The sequence below is a fragment of the Pristis pectinata genome, chromosome 18 (genome assembly GCF_009764475.1).
Source record: "Pristis pectinata isolate sPriPec2 chromosome 18, sPriPec2.1.pri, whole genome shotgun sequence".
NCBI lineage: Eukaryota > Metazoa > Chordata > Chondrichthyes > Rhinopristiformes > Pristidae > Pristis > Pristis pectinata.
Genome location: NC_067422.1, coordinates 14,649,525 through 14,673,722, shown reverse-complemented (window position 1 = coordinate 14,673,722; position 24,198 = coordinate 14,649,525). Strand labels below are relative to the sequence as shown.

General features: G+C 40.7%; 1 protein-coding gene across 10 annotated transcripts in view; it reads right to left on the bottom strand.

Annotated features, from left to right (window-relative positions):
* The window catches only part of LOC127579967 (transmembrane channel-like protein 6), an 87,125-nt gene that overhangs the window by 32,048 nt on the left and 30,879 nt on the right, over window positions 1-24,198 (bottom strand). For 6 of the 10 annotated variants that reach the window (XM_052033073.1, XM_052033078.1, XM_052033069.1 and 3 more), the window contains 5 exons: window positions 7,866-8,017; window positions 6,141-6,286; window positions 4,625-4,735; window positions 2,881-3,036; window positions 801-903 (listed from right to left, as the gene is read on the bottom strand). In XM_052033073.1, the coding sequence (XP_051889033.1) occupies window positions 801-903; window positions 2,881-3,036; window positions 4,625-4,735; window positions 6,141-6,286; window positions 7,866-7,921 (572 nt within the window). In that variant the 5' untranslated portion in view covers window positions 7,922-8,017. Of the gene's footprint in view, window positions 1-800; window positions 904-2,880; window positions 3,037-4,624; window positions 4,736-6,140; window positions 6,287-7,865; window positions 8,018-14,618; window positions 14,713-22,187; window positions 22,223-24,198 lie in introns of those variants that run through there. The other 4 variants (XM_052033071.1, XM_052033070.1, XM_052033075.1 and 1 more) reach the window with 2 other exon arrangements.

The following is a 24,198-nucleotide window of genomic DNA, read 5'->3' as shown; positions in this document are numbered from 1 at the left end:
ACTTCAGCAATCATTTTATTGTTTTTAAATAGAATGCTATTAGCTTTATAGTGAAACTTCACCAAATAATTCAAAGCCATTTACTAACTCTCCTCACACATGCTGAAGCTTAAGGGTGGTTAAAAAGACATTTGCTGATGTAAGCCTGTGGTGACTAAGTTGTGCTGAGAATTTTCTCAAGTGTAGTTTGCTAATACAAAGGGGAAGCTCATAATGGGCGGCAGCTGAATTTAGTAACAGAACTGACATTTTTGTTTTGCATTGTGAGTTCAGTATTTTGTAGTTCTATATATTATAACAATCTCTGTCACTCAATATAGTACAAAATGATCTTCTAAAACAAATAACATTAAAAAGCAGTGTTTGATGCTTCTTAAAATAAAAGCATTTTTAGCTACAGCTGTAACTATCAAGTCCCTAGTCTTTCCTTTGTACCATTATGGTCAACAGAAGGTTGCTATGACAAATCTTTTGCATAATTTGATAGCTGTTTGTTTAAATCCATTCAAAGCATGTTGCTTGGGTGGTCTATCCTCCAGTTGGTATTGGTATTGGTAAGACAAGTTTTTCACTGTACCTCGGTACAAGTGACAATAATAAACCAATGCCAATACCAACTGGAGGATAGATCACCCAAACAACATGCTTTGAATGAATTTAAACAAACAGCTATCAAATTATGCAAAAGATTTGTCATAGCAACCTTCTGTTGACCATAATGGTACAAAGGAAAGACTAGGGACTTGATAGATATTGCAGTATGGTGCAGTCCATCAGATTGCTCATGTGGAGTGTCTGACCTAAGCTCCCGTTTCATTGAGAGATTCAGAGGCATACTCTGTAGCATCTTAGCACGATCACTCGCTGGTATCTGCTTCAACTCACTTAAGAGTTTTTTCTTTTCTGAATATAAAAATCAAACAAAACAAAATGATTAGTCCACTCTTTGCAAAAACAGCAAGGAACCAGTACAACACATTAACTCAAAAGAACAAAAGCTTTCCACTTTTAAAATATATACTCTGGATTTTTCCAATCATAACTCTTGATAATGGTTAAGAATTTTCAATAGTACCAAGAACTAGTGAGGAAACAGATTATGCCACTGCTTTTCTTTCTGGTACCTAACATTTTTATGGGTACACCACCCCAAAAATATTTCTTCAGCACTGGGAAACTACTGCATTAGCTGCTGAGATTTTAAATAAAAAATCATTTCATCAAATTCTATCACTCTGAATCATTCTCTGAACTATCTTATTTACAGGATGTTGCTTAATGCAAATACCAATTACATCAAATGAATATTACATGTGTTCTTTTCCAGATCTACATAAAATTTATAAACTGAACTGGATTGTACAAAGCCTCATGGTTGCAAGGTTGCAAAGCTTAATCCTGGAAATATTCAGCTGGAATTGTGTTTTTTTAATAAATTCATATTCTCAATTTTCCAAAGAGGACAATTGTAAATGGAAACCTTAGCCTGTCCAAAGGAACAGTCTTTGACAACCACTATTCTTTGTGGGTTTGACAACATACTATTTGTAGAAATATAACCTGGTCTTATTTACCTTAGCAAATACATTTACTATTAATGAAGGTTTTAAGCTTTCATATTATTGTACTGGAACTAAAGGTTGTGCAATGTGCCTCACAAAATGTACCTCAGTTTTAACCACGGTGACTAAATGAGGCTAAACCATATTAAGAGTAGTAGAGGATCATTTATTCTTGCTCTGTTTAAACTTTTAAAAACTGCCAAGTTTGGGAGCATTTGATTTTTTAAAATTTTGAATCTGCACCTTTGAATTTCCTTGATTAGCTTGTCCAGTTTAAATGAGTACAAATTAACGATTCAGTCATTTACCAATAAGTTTTGTTGCATATTCTTGACCAATTGTCAAAGTTGCCAACATCAACATCATTGAATGGGAATTTTTTTTGGGTGGAAAACAACTGAATTCCACTTAAATCCCTTACATTCAATTTTTATAGCAAGGGGATAGTGATGATGAGCAACAATTTTCCAATAGTAAAAGGAAGTTAGTGAAGTCAGAGCTTTTAGATAACAGATATTTGTATATCAGACAGAACCCAATCAATGTTTTATTCAAACTACAAAATCACTTGTTTCATTTTTTCATTCAACCAGGAGAATTACTGAACAGCCAAAAGTATAAGGCTCACAAATTAAGAATTGCTTCTTTTTTTTAATATACTGAAATTATTTGTGCTGGCACCACTGAGTTATTGCTTAAAAGGAGAAGAAGGGCAAGGCAGGTACTATCAGTATTTCTTCCATTTCCATTGCCTTCCTTTCTAACCACCCTATTTCCTCTGTTTGGTACCTTTTGGACTGGTTATGTCTGAATGACAGAAAAATTATCTACCATTTGTCAATACTGTCATTTAATTGGCTATAATAGCAGCTCAGAGCAGTTTGTCCTCTGACATTCCCTCTCTTTCTTGGGAGTTAGAGTTAGCCTCCTCTCAGTGGTACAGCTAGTATTGGGATCCCATCGAGAAGACAGATACTTGGCTTCAAGCCACAATATTCTGGACACATATAGTGCTTTTCTATTTTAAATTTGGTTAAAAGCTAATTCACTGTAAAGAGGAAGTTCCAAAGAAAGTGATAAAACACAGTACAATGTGCCCCAATTTCAATCTAATTGCCTACAAATGACTGTGCATTAAACAATTTTAAACCATTATCCAAGAACACCATCCTACCATATTGCAGAATAACACAATGACAAAAGTTCACCATTACATACAGATTCTCAAATGATTTACTTGAAATATTAAAATAGCTGGTTTGGTAAGGACCATTCAAGTCCTTTTTCATCAACAATTTAGTCTTGCTTTAAAATTTACCCAATTCTTCTTCATAATTTCCATCTACTGCAACTGCATCCCGTATGCTTGGTCTCATAGATCGAGGCATGTCTTTCAACGATGGCCGATTTCTTTTTCGCCGTAATTTCAATGTGCGATTATAATATTCAGAGATAATTGCACCCCTTGACCGACCTGTATGTGACATAAAATTCAGTTGCTGTTATTGCCCTGGTGATCTCAAGGACTTTCAAAGTCAAGAACACAAGACTTGAGGAATGAACATACACATAAGCCTACCGACAAACTTCTGATGCTGACTTTTTGTTGAAGATGAAGTGTGGTATAAGGTAGATTCTGTATCCCTTTTACCTTTGCCCTATGTGAAATTTCTTTTCAGTACAATGAATTAGTTGCTCACCGAATGGGGAAGAACCCAAGTGGGTTTATGAGCAGAAGCTTCTTTATCCTATTGTGACTGAATACTAGCCTTTTAAAATTGCTGCATGCAAATAAAAAGTGAAAGTTTGGCCTCTTGTTTATGAAACTGCCCTTATTGTACACTGCCAGATGAATTTCAGGAACAGGATTTCTCTTCTATATTAAAATGTAAACAGAGAAATATAAATAAAGCAAACTTGCTTTTGCTCCCCTTCTATTAGCAGCAGGGTGACATCTTTGAAGCATGTGTTCTTGACCTCAACATTTGAAAGCATCACCGCAAAAGTAGAGTAAAACAATGGCCAGATAGAACAGCCAGAAAAACACCATGGACAGGTCAATGTACCAATTCCATGTCATGGAAATTGGTAATGAGAAGGTTAAAGTCAATCTGGCTCATTACCCACACTGACCACTTGTTTCTTCCAGATAAGAGGGATTGACTCAACAGGAGGCCTGGCTGTTGCAGCCATCCCACAAAGTAGAGGGAGCCAAGGGCAATGATATCAGATCAGATCCCAAGATGCAACACCCAGACCACCCTGACGGTCTGTGATGGCTTGTTGCCATCACAGTCCTTACTAAAAAGGTTTTCAAATGTCTCTGATAGTCAGAAATATTTTAAAAACAGTTCAGATAGATTTCATTAAAAATTACTTTAAAAAATTATTTTACTCAAAATTAAAAATTAAGGCAAAATAAAAAGGCTGTATGTACCCAGCCCGTCAACTCAGGATGATGATGTTTTGCTGCTGGGTCCAGAAGTATTTGCACCTGATTCCCAGCTCTTCTGGCAATGCACAGGCATGGAACCCAAGGATGGGTTGACCTTAGTGGTTCTCTTTGGAATTTCAGGTTTGAGGCAAGTTTCTTTCAACCCATTGTTGTTTCATGGAGTAATAAATGCAAATACTGTCCAAAGAGAATCATACTCATATTCAAAATATCCGAGCAATGAAGAACAAGCTAGATTTTATCATTTATAAATATTCAACCCATATTACACATAACAAATCTTCAAAACAGTCTCCACATGAATATAGAGACGCAAGAGACTGCGGTTGCTGGAATCTGGAGCAATAAGCAATCTGCGGGATGAAGTCAGTGGGTCAAGCAGCATCTGTGGGGGGAGGGGGGTGGGGGGGAAGGGATTGGCAATCTTCAGGGCCAATGCAGGGTTTCGACCTGAGACGTCAACAATTCCTTTCCCTCCACAGATGCTGCTCCACCCATTGTGTTCCTCCAGCAGATTGTTTGTTGCTCCATATGCCTGTGTATGTATGTAAAATAACAAAAAAAATCATTAAAATAAGCCAATACAATTAAGAATGCTAAAAATCACCTATGGTTCGACTAGGCATGAAGGAGAGGACCTTCATGGTAGCTGGATCATAGCAGTCAACATCGAGCCATCCTTCTGCCTGAGCAGGTGATCCACAGTATCCCAAATTTTCTGAATATAATCAAAGCATAAAATCAATTGCAGAAGCCAACAGAGAAAAGGAACTTATTTCATTTCAGAATTTCTAACTTTATATTGTCTCTATTAAGAAATGCTGCTTTTGCAGCATGAGCTGTCCCTACCTGATTTACCTCATCTACAACTGAAAGCCATGTACGTGCCTTTGTCAGCTCCAAGTGGCTATTCCATTGCTTCCCTCACTGGGCCCCCATCCTTTTTCAAATCATTCATTTCAAATTGTTTCTTAATTCTCATCTACACTTGCTCTCAATCCCTAATGCCCCAAATGTGAAATGTTCACCCTCATGTTTAAATCCCTTCCTATCTGTCTTCTCCCCTTCCTTGCCTACATCTCCAGCCACATGACATGCTCAAGAACTGGTTCTCAGCTTCAGCGCTCATGTCCATCTTACTCTCCCTTCATTGCTTCTTGGTTGGCCAAGCCTCCAACTGTTGAGGCCCCCATGCTCTTGAACTCTTCATCAGTCAGGGCATTGAGTATAGAAGTTGGAAGATTATGGTGTGGTTGTACAAGATGCTGGTGAAGCCACACTTGGACTATGTTCAGTTTTGGTCACCCTGCTATAGGAAAAATGTTATTAAACTGGAAAGACTGCAGAAAAGATTTACAAGGATGTTGCCAGGTCTTGAGGGACTGAGTTATAGGGAGAGGTTAGGCAGGCTAGGACTTTATGCCTTGGAGCATAGGAGACTGAGAAGTGATCTTATAGGAGGTGTGTCATGAAAGGCATAGATAGGGTGAATACCCGCTGTCTTTTTCCCAAGGTTGGGGAATCAAGAACTCGAGGGCATAGGTTTCAGGTAAGAGGGGGAAGATTTAGTAGGAACTTGAGTGGTCACTTTTGTTTTTACACAGAGTGTGGTACGTATGTGGAATGAGCTGCCAGAGGAAGTGGTTGAGGCAGGTACAATAACAACTTTTAGAAGACAGTTGGACAGGTACATGAATAGGAAAGGTTTAGAAGGATATGGACCAAATGCAAGCAAATGGGACTGGGTTGAATCGGCATCTTGGTCAGTATGGACCAGTGGGGCTGAAGGGCCTGTTTCCATGCTGTATAACTCTGCCTCCTTCCACAAAACCTGCATGCTCTCCAACTCTTTCTAAATGGCCCTCCTCAAAACCCATCCCTTTGGTATTTACTTTTCTATATGATCATGTGAAATGCACACATTACATACATGTCATTTCCACATTCACGATCCTCTGGAAATTATGGGTCATTAAAAAAAACTATCTTGCATTTAAAGAGATCAGCTATTTGTCATTGAAGACTGCAACCTTTAAGACAAGTGTTTGGCTTGTGAATATAAGAACAGCAAGGCACAGGAAATTATTCATTAATAATATGTGCAATACTAAAGTGTGCATTACCTATCCCCATACCAGGCATTTCCTCCAACTCAGTCACTGCTGATGGGTCACATTCTTCATGGCTGTGCTCGGAGATCAGATGAGCGAAGGAATCATGAACGAGATTTTCATCAAAGCAAGAATCAGGAGAAGCAGGACCATTGTCACTGGAATAAAAATATTTTTTCACTGTGTGCACCACACCTATTAGAACCTCTTACAACAAAATATTTAAGTTTTACAAGGCACACTCTTGTCAAACTCATAAAAATCAAGTCCCATTTCTACTCTCAAGAAAATGTTGCAGCTTTATAAAACTCTGGTTAGAGCATCTGGAGTATTGCATTCGATTCTGTGCTCCCCATTATAGGAAGGATGTAGAGGCTATAGAGAGGGTTCAGAAGAGGTTTATTAGCATGCTGCCTGAATTAGAGGGCATGTGCTACAAGGAGAGGTTGGACAAACTAGGGTTGTTTTTTCTGGAGCAGAAAAGGCTGAGGGGAGACCTGATAAAAGTTTACAAAATTATGAAAGGCATAGCTGGTAGCTTTCTCCCCGGGTGGAAATGTCTAATATTGGAGGGCATGCATTTAAGGTGGGCGTGGGAAAGTTTAAAGGAGATGTGCGGAGTACGTTTTCTTCTACACAGAGAGTGGTGGGCACCTAGAATGTGCTGCCAGGGGTGGTGATGGAGGCAGATACCATAGAGGTGTTTAAGAGTCTCTTAGATAAGCAGAGAATGGAGGGCTATGGACCATGTGCAGAGAGTAGGGACTAGGTGTCATTAGTTTAATTAGTTCAGCACAACATCGTGGGCCAAAGAGCCTCTCCTGTGCTGTACTACTCACTCTATGTTCTATGTTTAAATGCCCATCACAAAGTACTCTGGGATTTGGATTAATGTTAGAACAATTTATAACCACATAATTTATGTTCAGGAACTCCACAGTGGTTTGTGTGGTTTTATAGAATGTATTATCAGCAAAACCAGGCATTCTCAGAATGGACTAATCTACCAAACAAACATTTTCAGAGTCTTATCACCGAATAAAGCAGCAATAATGAGTTTAAAATCACTCCAAATTAATACTGCTGGGAAACATTTCATGAAATGGTCACCAGATCAGTCAGTTGGAGTTGTTTTAGTTGAATTTCTTTTGCAGAACTGGAAGGGCACCAGCTACGTATTCCCTAAAGTTTGTTCTCTCTCTCAGGGCTATGGAAGAGTTTCACTTTCGGCTGTATCTCTGGCAGTAGGAGAAAACTGCATTCAACTCAACAATAATTAAATGTTGGATTCTTGCCTCCATAAATAGTATATACTCACATACAGGAGGTCAGTCAGATAGTAACATATTACTTAAACAGTGAACAGGAAGCCCTCCAAAAGATTGGATAGCAAGAGGGGAAACCTATGTGATTTTCAATTATTGTCAGTACATTTGCTTATGTATACATGTCATACACACAGAAGGGTGAAGAGCAGATATCCTGAAACATGCTATACACGCATCAAGCATCCAAAATGCATTTCAAGGCCAGATTTTAAATGAAGTTCTTTCGGGAAGAGCAGAAAATCCTTGTGCTCTGTGAAGGCATTTCTGGACCTTGAGCTGTATCACTGCTGACTCTTCTACATTTGCCTGAAATTATTATCTCATTGCTGGTTAATGGAATACCTGAACTGATTCATCAAATAAAGGGCCAAAAACAGGAAGCAATTAACCACAAGACTAAATTACTCACCTGATCGCTGGAATACAATCAAAACTATCTAGCTCAAGGTTCACATTGCATGCCATGGTGTTTAGGTGATCGCTTCAGAATTGTAGTTTTGATTAAGTCTGCTCAGTCTGTTTCAAGCGCGTTCTCAATAAATCATTCCATACCTTTGACACCTATTGGAACAAAATGAATTAAAACTATGCTTTAATACTTTATTGTGTTTCTAAATGAACATTTCCCTATGTAATAGATTTAAAGATTTATTTTAGTGCACAACTCTTCAAAAAAACATCGATGTGCCTTTAATGCGAAAAAAATGCCACAAGGTTTCAGAAGCATAATCAACCAAAACAGAAGCATACCAAACAAAATAAGAAACACCAGTTACACAACTACTGAAATCATCTTCCAAGCTACTGGCTGTTCAAGTCATTATAAGAATATCAAACCAAGTCTCAGCAAAAAGATATTCCACCTCAATCATGCACATAATTTAATTCTAATTGACAAATAGAAATTCTAGATACAAATAACAAGAGAATTAAACAGTCCCAAATTTTGCAAGTGAAAGTGCTAGAAACACATGCAAGGCATAAAATTAATTCACATTTAAAGGATGTAGAGTAAACATAGTTGAAAAGTAATGTGAAGATTTTGTTTTCTGTAAAATTATGCCAGGAGATGAGTGGCATCTTTACGAATGTAGAACAGTTACTCTGCTCAGATTTCTAGGCAGCATTATGCTGGCATTAAAAGTGTAAGTAATGGACTGAATCTTGCTGTAGAAAAAGTGGCAAGGCTAACCAGTGATAAAACTCATTAAGGTGTAAGTTAGACTGCCATTTATCGTGATTGCACGCAGGTAATTAAATGTGGAAATCAGAACATTTCTGCCAGTGTTGGCCTGGTCTGATAGAAGCCTAACAAACTAGAAGCAGAGTAGGAACAGATGAGCTATTTTTGGACTAGGACACTGTAACCAGTGGAGTTCTGCAGGGCCCCCATCCATTCAAAATTAATGTCAATAATTTGGATGAGGGAATCAAGTGTAATATATCCAAGATTGCCAATGATATTAAGTGAGGTGGCCCTATGTTCTGCAAGGACAAAGAAAGACTTTGGGAGGTCCAGACAGGTTAAGTGAATGGGCAAGAACATGGAGAAGGAATGTGATATGGAAAAATATAAGGTCATCCATTGTGGGAGTAAAAATAGAAAGGCAAAGTACTGAGAGATGTTGGCGCTCGGAGGGGCCTGATCGCTTTTGTAGGGAACCACTACAAGTTAACAATGCAAGGACACTATGCAACCAGGAAAGAAAAGTGGTATGTTAGTTTTTATTGCAAAAGGATTAGTGTACAAGAATCAATATTTTATTCTTAGGGATAGGATTATTTGGAAAGGAATGGACTGATTATAGGGGTCAGCATGGTTTTGTGCTTGGAAATTGGAAGAGGAAACCAAGTGTAGTGTATCTAAGTTTGCTGATGACACTAAATTGAGTGGAAAAGCAAATTGTGCAGAGGATGTGGAGAGTCTGCAGAGATATAGATAGGTTAAGTGAATGGGCAAGGGTCTGGCAGATGGAGTACAATGTTGGTAAATGTGATGTCATCCACTTTGGAAGAAAAGATAGAAGATTAGATTATTTTTTAAATGGTGAAAGATTGCAGCGTGCTGTTGTCAGAGGGACTTGGGAGTGCTGGTGCATGAATCGCAGAAGGTTGGTTTGCAGGCACAATGGGCTATCGAGAAGGCAAATGGAACGTTGGCCTTCATTGCTCGAGAGATTGAATTCAAGAGCAGGGACGTTATGCTGCAAATGTACAGGGTACTGGTGAGGCTGCACCTGGAGTACTGCGTGCAGTTCTGGTCTCCTTACTTAAGAAAAGATATACTGGCTTTGGAGGCGTGCAGAGGAGGTCCACCAGGTTGAGTCCAAGATGAAGGGGTTAGCCTATGCGGAGAGATCGAGTTGCCTGGGACTATACTCGCTGGAATTCAGAAGAATGAGAGGAGATGTTGTGGAAACATATAAAATTACGAAAGGGATAAATAAGATAGAGGCAGGGAAGTTGTTTCCACTGGTAGGTGAGACTAGAACGAGGGGACATAGCCTCAAGATTTGGTGGAGTAGATCGAGGACAGAAATGAGGAGGAACTGCTTTTCCCAGAGAGTAGTGAATCTGTGGAATTCTCTGCCCAGGGAAGCAGTAGAGGCTACCTCATTAAATATATTTAAGACACCATTAGATTTTTGCATAGTAGGGGAATTAAGGGTTACAGGGAAAAGGCAGGTAGGTAGAAGTGAGTCAACGGCCAGATCAGCCATGATCTTATCGAATGGTGGAGCAGGCTCGACTGGCCTGATGGCTTCCTCCTGCTCCTATTTCTTATGTCCTTATGGGAAGTCTTGCCTCACTAACCTGATTTTTTTTTTTGAAGATTACTAAGAAAATTGAAGACAAGGCAGTAGACATGGTGTACATGGACTTTAGCAAGGCTTTTAGCCTGCTCCAGAAAATTAGGGCACATGGGATCCAAGTTGTTTTGGCAAATTAGATCCAAATCCTTGTGACGGGGGCAAAGGGTAGTGGTTGAGGGTTGTTTTTCTGACTGGAAGTCTGTAATCAGTGGAGTACTGGTTGCAGACTTCCAGTCAGAAAAACCAGGGATCAGTGCTGGGACCTTTGTTGTTTGTAATTATATAAAAATTATTATTTCAATTATATAAATAATTATATAATTAGATATATAATTATATTAAAATAAATGACTTGGATGAGAATGTTTGTGGTATTATAATTAAGTTTGCTGATGACATGAAGATTAGTGGAATTATAGACAGCAATGATGGTTGCCTAAGGATACATAGATCAGCAGGAAAGTTGGGCAGAAAGGTGGCAGATAGAATTCAATTTAGTGGTTTGGCCACACTTGGAATACTGTGTGCAGTTCTGGTCATCACCCAGTAGACAGGATGTAGTAGCATCAGGAAGTGTGCAGAAGAGATTCACTGGGATGTTGTCTGAAAAGGAGGGCTTTAGTTACAAGGAAGGATTGGATGGGCTGGGATTGTATTCACTGGAGCGCAGGAGGCTGAGGTGTGACGTTATAGAGGTTTACAAAATATATAAAGTCACTGACTTTTTCTAAGGGAGGGGAGTCCAAAACTAGAGGCCATAAGAAGGTGAGGGGAAATATTTAAAGGAGATCTGAGAAACAACTTTTTCCACACAGAACTTGGTAGGTTTATTGAATAAGCTGCCAGAGGAGGTGGTAGAGACAGGTACAATCAAAACTTTGGACAGATGCATGAATAGGAAAGGAATAGAGGGATTAAGGGAAAATGCAGGGAAAAGTGGTTAGCATAGATATGCATCTTGGTGGTCATGGATGAGTCAGATGGAAGGGCCTGTTTTTCATATTACACGACTCTGACTCTAAATAAATCCTGTTTCTAAGTAAACTGACTTGGCTGTTGCACAATAGACTGTTTACTGTGAATCATGTGTATCTCTGCCCCACCTGAAACTCTTTGGCTGCCGTTGTATTCTCAATAACTTCTCTGATAACCATTTAACAAGCAACTGATGAATCCCCAACACCCTTATTATATTCTTTACGAAGGAACTACAGTTTTACCATCCAATTTTAGGTCCAGAAGTGGATGTTGCCTGGGTCAGCTCTCTGAATGACTTTTGTGTTCATGTGTCATGTTGAAATTAATCCAGAATTGCTGAAATACATTGAAGCTATTGAGTGAATTAGTTAACACTTAATTTCTAATTCAAGTTTTAATTGGATCAAAAGTCCTAGACCAACAACTATTTGTTGGCCAAATGCAGAAAAATAGGATTAACATAGATGGATATCTTGGTCAGCATGGGCAAGTCAGGCCGAAGGCCCTGTTTCCATGCTCTATGTACAGCCTTGGTGAAATCATATTTAGAATATTGAGTATGGGTCTGGTCATCCTACCTAGGGAAGGATATACATGTGATAGAAGTGCAACAAAGGTTTACTGAATTAACGCCTTGGATAGTGTGTTTATCCTGTGAATTAAAATCAAGTCGACCAGGCCTCCATTCTCTAAAGTTTATAAGTATCAGGTGATGTCATCAAAAGATACGGAACCGTCACTTTAATTCTCCCTCCAAACCCATTCCAAACTATTTGTTCTAGGCCTCCTGTACTGTTCTAATGAGGTTCAATGCAAGCTCAAGGCACAAGACCTCATCTTCCATCTGGACATGTTGCGTCTTCTGGACTCAATACTGAATTCAAATATTTCACGTAACTCACTTTCTTGGTTTGTATCAAAACTGGTCAGCTCTGATGCAAGTTATCCATCTGTTTTTCCCCTCCTCAGAAGCTTGATCCACAGTAAGTTATCAACCAGATGGCTTCATCGATAGCTCATCACCATGGCAACTCTGGCCTCATCATAGCAGGATTTTGCTTTGTTCCATCCAATTCTCCCCCACCATCTCTGCAACTGAAAACTAACTTGTTTTCTCTCTTTCCCAGTTCTGACAATGGATTTTTGATTGGAAACATTGACTGCTTCTCATTTCACAGATGCTGTCAGACTCGCTTCCAGCACTTTTTGTTTTATTTCCAATTTCCAGCATTTTGTTTTTTTTTGAAATTGTTATAGGGGCTTGACAGGGTTGACAAAGGGCTGTTACTTCCTCAACGAGAGTGTTGAAGAAAGGGATGAAACACAACATAATGGGTCAGTCATTTGGGACAGAGTGAGAAATCTCTTCACCGAGAGTAGTGTATCTTTTGAATTTTCTAATCAAGGGGGCTGCAGTGGTTCAATTGCACTGTAATTCAATTTAAAAGACAGTTGGGACAGGTACATGGATAGGAAAGGTTTAGAAGGATATAGGCCAAATGTGGGCAAATGAAACCAGCTTGGATTGGCATGGACCAGTTGGGCCGAAGGGTCTGTTTCCATGCTGTATGACTCTATGACCCCATGACCCCAATTTAAAGATTGATTTTTAATTATTAAGGAAGTCAAGGGGTTAGTGCAGGAAACTGGCACCAAGGTTAAAGCCACAATCTCTTTGAATGGCAGAGCAGACAAGAGGGGCTTCTGCCCTGCTTATATTTCTTATGTTTAAGCTTTACTAACATTACTGCTGATTCTTGGCAGCACAAAACATGGAAGTGTGAAGCTCTGGTATTTGTTTGATTGACAATGTCAAAAAATGAACTCCAACAGTGTGGAGTCACAGCCATTCAGTGCTTATTAGCTGCAGGGAAGTAACTGTGTGACTTTTTGTTAAATGCTGTTGTGTCGCCTCATGTTTTGCAGTTCACCAAATCATTTTTTATTTGGAATGGTTTGTACTTTATGTCAAGATATCATTTGTCCCTCTTCGTTTTGTATTCCATTTAATTCCAAGTAATTAACAATTCCCCTGCAGCCAAGTAATATTTCAGAATGTCAACCCCATTGATAAGCAAAAGCTAGTTGAAGTTAGTGATTAGCTAATTCTTTCTCTTCATCTATTAATAAATAGACAAAGTGAAACAATTAGATAATCACCAAATTGGATCTTAGAAAAGATAAAAATCATGATTATCACTTCTGAAGAGGCAACTGTGGTGAATTTGTGAATGATATTTAAGTAATGTGTATGGAATGAAATGACATCAAGATGTGCTGTAGGCACACGTTGGTGAGCTGTGCTGTTAGCCTGGAATGAAGTGCATACCCTTGTTTGAAGCTCCTAGTATCCTGTAGAGATTATTGGAATTAGAGCTTTTCAACATTAAGGTCCATTCTAAACTATAACAGAATTGGTAACAGGATAGATTTCAATACCGTGTGCATTGGCACTGGTGGGAAAAGGGATCCAGGGGAAAATAAAATCATTGTTGCACCTCCGAAAGATTTCTCCAACATTGGCCTTATATCAGTGGTAGGAAAGTTACTGGAGAAAATCCTAAGGGACAGGATTTATGTACAATTGGAAAGACAGGAGCTGATCAGGGATAGTCAGCAGGCCTGTGTGTGGAGAAAATTCTACCTCACTGATTTGATTAAGTTTTCTTAAAGTAACTAAGAAGATTGATGAGGGTAGGGCAGTTGAGATTGTCTATATGGGCTTTAGTAAGACATTTGACAAGGTCCCACATGGTAGGCTAGTCCAGAAGATTAGGCATATAGGATCCAAGACAAGCCAGCTAATTGGATCCAAGGCAGAAGGTAGCAGTGGAAGGATGCTTTTCTGCTTGGAAGTCTGTGACCAGTGGTGTCCCTTTGGGATTGGTAATGGGACTCTTGATGCCTATTATATACATTAACAACTTGAGTGTAAATACATGAGGTATGATTAATAAGTTTGCAGTGACATGAAAATTGACGGTGGTGTGGAAGGTTGTCTAAGGTCAGATGGAAAGTTGGGCAGAGGGTTGGCAGGTGAAATTTAATCCCGACAAGTGCAAAGTGATGCATTTTGAGAAATCAAATAGGGTAGGACATGTACAGGAAATGGTAGGGCAATAAGGAACATTGAACAGAGACACCTTGGGGTCCTCGTACATGGTTCTCTGAAAGTAGCAACACAGGTCGATAGGGTGGCAAAGTAGGTATATGGCATGCTAGCCTCATAGGTTGGGGCAGAGAATAGAGTTAGGAAGTTATGGTGCAACTTTACAAAACACTGGTTACACCACACTTAAGTACTGTGTGCAGTTCTGGCTGCTACACAAAAAGGATGTGGTTGCACTGGAGAGAGTGCAAAGGAGACTTACCTGGATGTTATCTGGATTGGAGGACTTTAGTTATCAGGATAGATTGGATAGACTGGGCTTGTTTCCCCTGCAGCGAAGGAGGTTGAGGGATGACCTGAAGATTATGAGAGGCATAGGTAGGGTAGATAGTCAAAATCTTTTGCTCATGGTTGGGGTCTCAAAAACAAGAAAGCATAAGTTTAAGTTGAGTGGAAGGAGTTTTAAAGGGAATCTGAGGGTTTTTTACACACACACACACACACACACACACACACACACACACACACACAGAGTAGTTGGTATCTAGAACGTGCTGCCAGATGAGGTGGTGGAATCAGAAACAATCACTACATTTTGGAGGCACTTAGACAGACACTTAAATAAGGCATTGAAGGATATGGTATCAATGCAGGCAAATGGGATTAGTGTGGATGGAAAAAAGGTTGGCATGGACGTAATGGGCTGAAGAGTCTGTTTCAGTGCTGTACAAATTTATTCTCTTCAGTACTAAAAGAATGTGTTTTTATGGTTTGGATGTTTTATTAAATACATAAAGATTTGTTATTGTTAAGCATATTATTTTGAAAAGAAAAAAATGTATTGACCTTTAATGGCTCTCATGCACATTGAAAAAAAATTAACCCACCCTTGTTTTGTTAAAAAGGATTTGTGCCTCTACAAGTTTCACAATGCAGCTACACTTTAACAATGGGCAAGTGTAGGCTTTTGCAGTATGTACAATTACAAGCCAAAAGCATTCCGTGGGACAGTGTGTTTTAGTGCATCTCCGAAGGAGGTGTGCTTTCCGCATTCATTGTAAAGCCCAGTACTCTTAAACGTTGACCCTTCTTTGTGCATAGAAATTCAAAAGTACTTTTCACCATTATTTATGTCACGCAGATTAAAAGGACAAAGAAATTAAGCATTGAGAAATATGTGATTCTGGCAATGACCACATACAAATACTCTTGCCCCACAGTAACCACCATGGTAAAATTTGACATATCCTTGCATTTCCTTATTTTCGGAGCAATGACCTCTCTCTCACAACATGGGTTAGGCAGCCTTCTCCAATTATCCCAGAGACTCTTAGAATCTAAACTGGGACAACTTCATTGTTTAAATCTCTCATCCCAGCAGCAGCCTCCCTTTCATCCCCTCCCTTTTCACAACATCACCAGCTGTTAGCCGAGAGGCCACCTGTATCGAGCCATTCACTCCCCTGCTGCAGAGAGCTGGTCCAAAGGGGAGCGACAGGAAACAGGACCAACTGATGGAGAAATAGCTGGGACCCTGACCATGGTTTAAAAACACAAAATGATGGAGAAACTCAGCAGTCAGGCAGCATCTGCACAAAGAAAAGCTGTGAACATTTTCAAGGACCCTTTCTGCTTTTATTTCAGATTTCCGGCATCTGTAGATTTTTTTTATTTTCACCCCAACAGTGGAGACTAAGTAAGGGAAGTTTAGGGGGAGGCGCGAAGCTGGTTTGGAGTAAAGTGAATTGGTATTAGTTGCTGGGGAAATGGGAGGTGGGGAGTGCTTGTTCTGAAACAGAATGGGGATAAGGAAGAAGGTTCAGTATGCACCGAACAGTCCAACAAACTTCTACAAATGTACTGTTGCTAGTTGCAGCATGGTCTGATAAGGCAATTTAAATGCACAGGTATGTAAGAAGCTGCAGAGAGAAGTGGACTCAGCCCAATACATCACGGGCACATCCCTCCTCACCATCGGTAGTATCTACGGGAGGCGCTGCCTCAATAAGGCAACATCTATCCTCAAAGATCCCCACCATCTGAGCCACGCCATCTTTTCACAGCTACCATCAGGCAGGAGGTACAGGAGCCTGAAGTCCCACACCTCCAGGTTCAAGAACAGCTTCTTCCCTTAAACCATTTGGTTCTCGAACCAATCTGCACAACTCTAATCACTACCTCAGTATGGCAACACTATGACCATTTTGTACAACAATGGACTTTGGTTTTTTTGTTCTAATTGTGTTCTTTCTGTATAATTTTGTACAATTCATGTTTACTTTATGTTTTTCTTATGAATGTTGTGTATCTAATGCTATGTGCCTGTGATGCTGCCGGAAGTAAGTTTTTCATTGCACCTGTGCATACATGTACTTGTGCAAATGACAATAAACTCAGCTCGACTTTGAGATCAAGAAGGGGAATGGGGTGATAAATGGCCAACACTTCCCACAGCCCTGGAGCAACATCCAGAGCGGAGCAATTAAAAAGTACAAGTGAAGGCAAGTGGGGACATTACTCTTCATAAATGACAAAAGATGGTTTCAACTGCTGAGCCATTGAGGAAGAAGCAGAACACATGAAACAGGAGCAGCAAGAGGCCAATCAACCCCATGAGCTTGTTCCGCCATTTAATAACATTACAACTGATCCAATCAAATTGACCCCTCTCCTCCTCTCTCTCCATAGATCAAAGACTTTTGCAAACTTCTATAGATGTACTGTGGAGAGCATTCTGACTGGTTGCATTACAGCCTGGTAGGGAGGCTCCAATGCACAGGATCGCAAGAGGCTGCAGAGGGTTGCAGACTCAGCCAGCTTCATCGCGGGCACAACCCTCCCCACCATCAAGGACATCTTCAAGAGTTGGGAGTCTCAAGAATGTGGCATCCATCACAAAGGACCCTCGCCATTTGGGACGTTGTCTTCTTGTTACTACCATTGGGGAGGAGGTACAGGAGCCTGAAGACCCACACTCAACAATTTACGAACAGCTTCTTTCCTCTGCCATAAGATTTCTGAATGGTCCATGAACACTACCTCATTATTCCTTTTTTTTTGCACTATTTATTTATTCTGTAATTTATAGTAATTTTTATGTCTTTGTACTGCTGCCACAAAACAAATTGCACATCATATGTCAGTGATAATAAATTTGATTCTATACCTCACAACTCCCTTGTAGTTTAAATAGTCTGTCAATTTCTGGCTTGAGTATATTCAATAGCTCCACAGCCCTCTGGGGTAGAGAGCTTCTAAGATATACAACACCCTAAGAGAAAAAACTCCCCACCTCCACATGAAATGGGTGACCACCTGGTTCTAGGTCTCCTCACATTGGGTAACATGCTCTCACCATCCATCCTGTCAAACCCTTCAGAATCTGCTACGTTTCAGAGATCACCTCTGATTATTCGATATTCATTTGAATAAAGGCCTAAACCTGCTCAATCTTTCTTCATGCATCAAACCAGTGAATCTTCTCTGCACTTTCTCCAAAGTAAGCACATCCTTCCTTAGATGTGGCAACCAAAACTATACACAGTTGTCCAGAGACCTAGGATCCTTCCTAAGAGAAACGAGAGGGAAGGGAGAAGGACTTTTGAACCAAGGCTTTGGGTGCTTCAACACTATCTGCTGTTGAAAGGAATGGGATGGGATTTGAAGAGGAAAGAAGGTAAAATATAGAATGTGAAATATAAAATAAAGAACAGGTACAGTATACAGCAGGAAGGCAGTAACAGCAGTTAGACTGATGCCAAATGGCCGCCTTATATGGTTGAATTTAATTCTATGAAAAATAAATTCTTGTTGAGTCCAAGCCCTGGATACATGTTAACAGTGTCTTGTAAGTGGTTTAGGTGTGAAAACCAAGCTAAATTTACGATGACCTGTAGCGTGCATGCAACTCCCCAAAGTTACTTGCACTGTGAAGCCCAAGTGCAGGTCATATCAGTCTGAGTCCCCAAGCTCAGAGGTTATCAACTTCACAAAGACCTAAGAAGCAAGGTAAAGAGGAAGACAGAGCTTGTTCAAAGTTATATGAACCGGGGTGCTTGACCCTCCCTTATGCAGTATAGGGAGGATTCTGCCTACAAGTCTCTAGAATGGGAGCACAGTGCAGGAGGAGTGCACAGCATCCAGAGGTACACATCCCCTGCCTGTGATGCACCACCTGCCCATATGTGGCAGAGTCTGTAGGTCCTGTACAGAATTCTTCAGCCACCTCAAAACGTACAGTTGCAGTGGCACTGCCAGTGCTGCAGCTGTCTCTGAGCTCCAGCAAATCAGGTTCAATCCTGACCTCCAGTGCTGGGGTTTGCACATTCTTCCTGTGACTGCTTGGGTTTCCTCCTACATCCCAAAGACCTGCACGTCTGAGACTGATTGGCTGCTGTAAATTGCATCAAGTGGATAGGGGAGAGGTGGAGTTGTCGGGAACATGGGGAGAATTGCTTACTGGGAAAATTTAATATTGTTCAGTGAGCCAGCCAGAAAATTTAATATTGTTCACTGGGCCAAATGGTCTCCTCTGTATCATAAGGAAAATGTTGAGAGTAATTTTCTAAGAGAAAGTACATATAGGATAATACACAAATTCTAACAGCAAGTCAGTATACTGTCGCTGATTATTGCAAAAATCTAAATGCTACCAAGTTTAGTTATTTCTCAGTAGAACTTCAGGGAGTTACTGTTAGTTATTGACAGACTAAAAGTCCCTCCCACAAGTTGCTTTCTGTTTCTCCACTTGTTCAACTGTTCATAGCTATCCTACTGGTTCTTGGATACAAAAGCTGCTGGCACAAAATCCTAAGCAAAAAATACTCAGCACAACGTTTTGTTTGCTCAGGTAATTGCAAGAACATTTACAGACATCACAGGGTTGTATGTCCAGGAACTCATCCAGCCTGTCTGACCAACCCTAGCCTCAGCTGCATCCTGTTGTTACTAAAATCTATAAATATCAATGGCCTTGTCTACAGTTTTGCAACAAGAAATTTTGCAAATGAGAAATTAAGACTGCAAAAGAAAAGTATTTCTAACTGACTTTAAAGAAGAAAACAACTGTCAGTTTCTGCTTCCTGCTTCCTGCTTCCTGTACCCCTGCTGAGCTCGTCAATTTCATCAACTTTGCCTCCAATTTCCACCCTGCCCTCAGATTCACTTGGTCCATCTCCGACACCTCTCTCCCCTTTCTGGATCTCTCTGTCTCCATCTCTGGAGACAGATTAACCATCTGTCTACAAACCCACTGACTCCCACAGTTAACTTGACCACACCTCTTCCCACCCTGTCACTTGTAAGGACGCCATCCCGTTCTCCCAGTTCCCCTGCCTCTGCCGCATCTGTTCCCATGATGAGGCTTTCCATTCTAGGACATCAGAGATGTCCTCCTTTTAGGTAACCGAGGTTTCCCTTCCATCACCATCAATGCTGCCCTTACCCGTATCTCCTCCACTTCCCGCACGTCTGCCCTCACTCCCTCCCCCCGCCGACATAACAGGGACAGGGTTCCCCTTGTCCTCACCTACCACCCCACGAGCCTCCTTATCCAACACATCATTCTCCACAACTTCCGCCACCTCCAATGGGATCCTACCACCAGGTACATCTTCCCCTCACCCCCTTTCTCCATGACTCCTTTGTCCACTCATCCCTCCCCACCGATAAATCCCCGGCACTTATGCCTGCAACAGCACCAAGTGCTACACCTGTCCTTACACGTTCTCCCTCACCACCATCCAGGGTCCCAAACAATCCTTTCAGATGAGGCAGCGCTTCACCTATGAGTCCAAGGGTGTCATTTATTGCATCCAGTGCTCCCGGTGTGGCCTCCTGTACATCGGTGAGACCCGATGCAGATTGGGTGACCGCTTCATTGAGCACCTTCACTCCATCCGCCGCAACAGCCAGGACCTCCCGGTGGCCACCCACTTCAATTCCACATCCCATTCCCATACTGACACGTCTATCCATGGCAGCCTCTACTGCTACGTTGAGGCCAGATGCAGGTTGGACGAACAACACCTCATATTCCGTCTTGGGAGACTCCAACCTGACAGCCTCAACATCAATTTCTCTAACTTCTGGTAACTCCACCTCTTCTTTTTCTTCCCCCAACTCCTTTGTCTTCCCTTATTCCTATGGCTCCCTTCCCCAGCCTTGATGACCTGCCCATCTCCTCTCCTCCCCTCCTCCATCCTTTATTCCATGATCCACTGCCCTCTCCTACTGGATTCCTTTTTCTTCAGCCCTTGGCCTCTTCTACCTATCACCTCTCAGCTTATTACATCTTCCCCCCCTCCCCCACCCACCTACTTTCCCCCTCTCACCTGGACTCGCCTATCACCCGAACTCACTTATCCCCTGCCTACATGTGCTCCTCCCCCTCCCCCCACCTTCATATTCTGGCTTCTGCCTTCTTTTTTCCCAGTCCTGATGAAGGGTTTCGGCCCGAAACGTCGACTGTTTATTTCCCTCCATGGATGCTGCCTGACCTGTTGAGTTCCTCCAGCACTTTTTGTGTATTGCTATCAGTTTCAAGAGAGTTTAACAGTGGTCATATATTCCACAAGAGTACGATTGAAGTCCTTGATTTAATTTAGTTGGCATGAAATCGATGGGCTGTAGGTCCCCCTTCTCTGTCATAAGGAAATACAAGAAACAAACGTCACCTGTGATCATTAAGCAAGATAGACAATGTCAATCAGGGCAAAAAATACAAATAACTTTGACAAAATAACTGGTCCACTTTGAACAAGTGTGCCGCAAATTGGTCTTACTGCGAAGAGCGTTTGACAGCTACTCTTGTCCATTCTGCCATCACCCAATTCTTTGCTACCTTCCCTAAAGCTATCCTAAGGCAACACAACATGCGAAACATATGCATGTCCGTCAGCTTTCATGCCAGTGTCCAGAATATCAAACATTTCATCCATGCGACACATTAACTTTGTGCCCATTTCCTCCACTGTATATGGTTTTATTTATATGTAGAAGAACAAACAGACTGGCAGTTATCTTTCACTTCCCCAAACTACACCAGTAAGATCTCCCATTTATTGCACATGTCAATCAAGCTCAATGCAATCTTTCTGCACCAGGCAGAAAGCAAGCACCTGTCTTAATGACTGCACTTATTGGTTATAATGAGGAAGCTGGAGCCAAAGGTGCAACATATGGAATAACAATGCAACACAGAATTCAGAAGAAACATCTTTACCAAAGTGCAGTTAGAATGTGGAACTTTCTAATGAACACTTGCGATGGACCGCTACTGTGTGGAAGGGGAAGTTAAATAAACGGGGGAGAAAGGAGCAGAAGGCTTTTATAATCAAGTTAGATGAAGAGGGATGGAAGGAGATGTGAGAAAACATTGTCGAGCATGAACATCAAGAGTCGACAGCTGATTGGTCCACGTCCATTCTGAAAATTGCATAAAGGGTACCTGCAATATGGGAGAAATGTCTCAAGTCCTGAAACTACGTGCATGTGAAAGCTGTTCACACAAAACACAAGTCCAAAATTGAGCCATGTGCAGGGAAATGGTTGGAACTGAAGTAAACTTAAGCCATGTAACTTTTCAGATAATCAGCCTATAAAACCTCAATGTTAATTACACATCAGAAATTTATTTACAAAGTAGGTATGACTTTCACATATAATCTTTTTATTAAAAGTGTTTTCCTTTATGGTTAGTGGAAGATTGCATTGCTATTTTCTGTTTTGCTTACACCTTAGACGTGAAAGTGTTCGCATCTATATTGAAGGCAAAGAGTGAAGGTTAGAGAAATGGTTACAATGGGAAGTTCAGTGGTACTGCCCAACTCACCATACTAAACAAGGCAGAGAGGCAGGTCATTCAGCAGACATAACTGTTAGAGAAACAAAGGACTGCAGATGCTGGAATCTAGATGAAAAATACTATGATGCTGGAGGAACTCAGTAGACCAGGCAGTATCTGTAGAGAAAAGCAGGCAGTCAATATTTCGGGTCAGGACTCTTCTTCAGGATCTCCACAGGACATAACTGTTCACATGAAAGTGGGAAACCAACAGAGGGAACATAATGGGAGCTGACTGATGGTGTCTCATCGACTCAACACTCCAGAAACTAATCCCACTATCCCAAGGAAGATTAACTCAGCCACACTGCAGAACACTGCCAAGTATACTTAGAGATTGGCTTTGTAGTGCTATTAATTTTATGGAGATTAGGCTTTAAATTAACCTCACACAGTGGCAATAACTGAGACTGTCTAAAACTGTAATTAACAGTAAAGAGTCCATTAACATTGTTTCCCACAAATACACCAATTTACCTGAGCTCATTTATGGCTCACTATTCAAATTATAAGATGGCCTGGACTTTATCTACTAATATTGAGTAAATGTTTGAATCGTATTCAAGTGTGTGGGCAACAAGTTGGTTCAGGACTTTTGGTCCAATTAAAACTTGATGAATTGGAAACAAAGTGTTTAATGATTCATTCCATAGCTAACCGTATTTCACCAATGCTGGATTAATTTCAACATGACACATTAATGCAAAAGTAGTTCAGAAAGCCAGCCCAGGTAAGTCCACTTCTAGACCTAAAACTGGATGGTAAAACATTCATCTCTTAGTAAGGAATAAAATAAAGGTGTTGGTGATTCATTGGTTGCTTGGAATATATTCAGATAAGTTACTGACTATACCACAGCAGCCACAGAGTTGGAGGTGGGGCAGAGAGGTGTAGTCTGTTGTGCAACAGACAAGTCAATTTACTCAGAAAGCAGGATTTATTTGGAGTCATGGGGTCACGAAGCACAGAAAACAGGCCTTTGACCTGACTCATCCATGTCAACCAAGATGCCTATTTACGTTAATCCTATTTTCCTGCATTTGGCCTGTATCCCTCTCCTATTGCTGTCCCTGTCCAAATGCTTTTTTAAATGCTGTGATTGTACCTGCCTCTACCATCTCCTCTGACAGCTTGTTCCATATACCACCATCCTCTGTGAAAAACCTGCTTTTCAGACTCCCCAACCATTGGAAAAAGCCTGTGACCAAACTACTCTATCTACACCCCTCATAATTCCATAAACCTCTATAAGGTCACCCCTCAGCCTCCTGCACTCCTCAGAGAACAGTCCCAGCTTACCCGATTGCTCCTTGTAACTAAAGTCCTCCAGTCCAGACAATATCCTGATGAATCTCTGCTGCACTCTTTGTAGTGCTACCACATCCTTCCTGTAGTGTGGTGTCCAGAACTGGACACAATATTCCAAGTGTGGCGTAACCAATGTTATTGGTTATTTAAACAGCAGAGGACACAAACAATAGTAATTTTCCCCCCAGTAAAAGCAAGATAACTTCTCCAGAAATCTGCAAGGTGTGAAAGCTAGTTGCATAAAATCAATTTTACTCACTTAGAGCAATGTAACCAGCTTGACTGACATGGGAATTACACTCTTTCTGCCTGTACAAGTGTCACTACATGCAACCTATATTATTTGTGATAAGAAAACATAACACCTGACAACACACTCTGGATTCAGAGGAGGTGACCCAAAACATTTTTTTAAAAGCAATGACACATGCACGAGCAGCAGAATGTGAAAGATTCCAATACAACAACAACAACAAGTCATTAGAGCACATAGTTTCTTTTCCATCTTCATAAAGTACAAATGTTGCAAAATGCTAAACAAGAGGATGTCTTGGTAGAATACCAAATAAAGAAGTGTTCTTTTACATTCTTAAAAGTATTGAGAATTTGGTTTACTACAGTTACTTAAAAAAATCACAAATGACAGATTTTGGGAGGTCTCAATAAAAAATAATCTAATTGTTGAATAGCT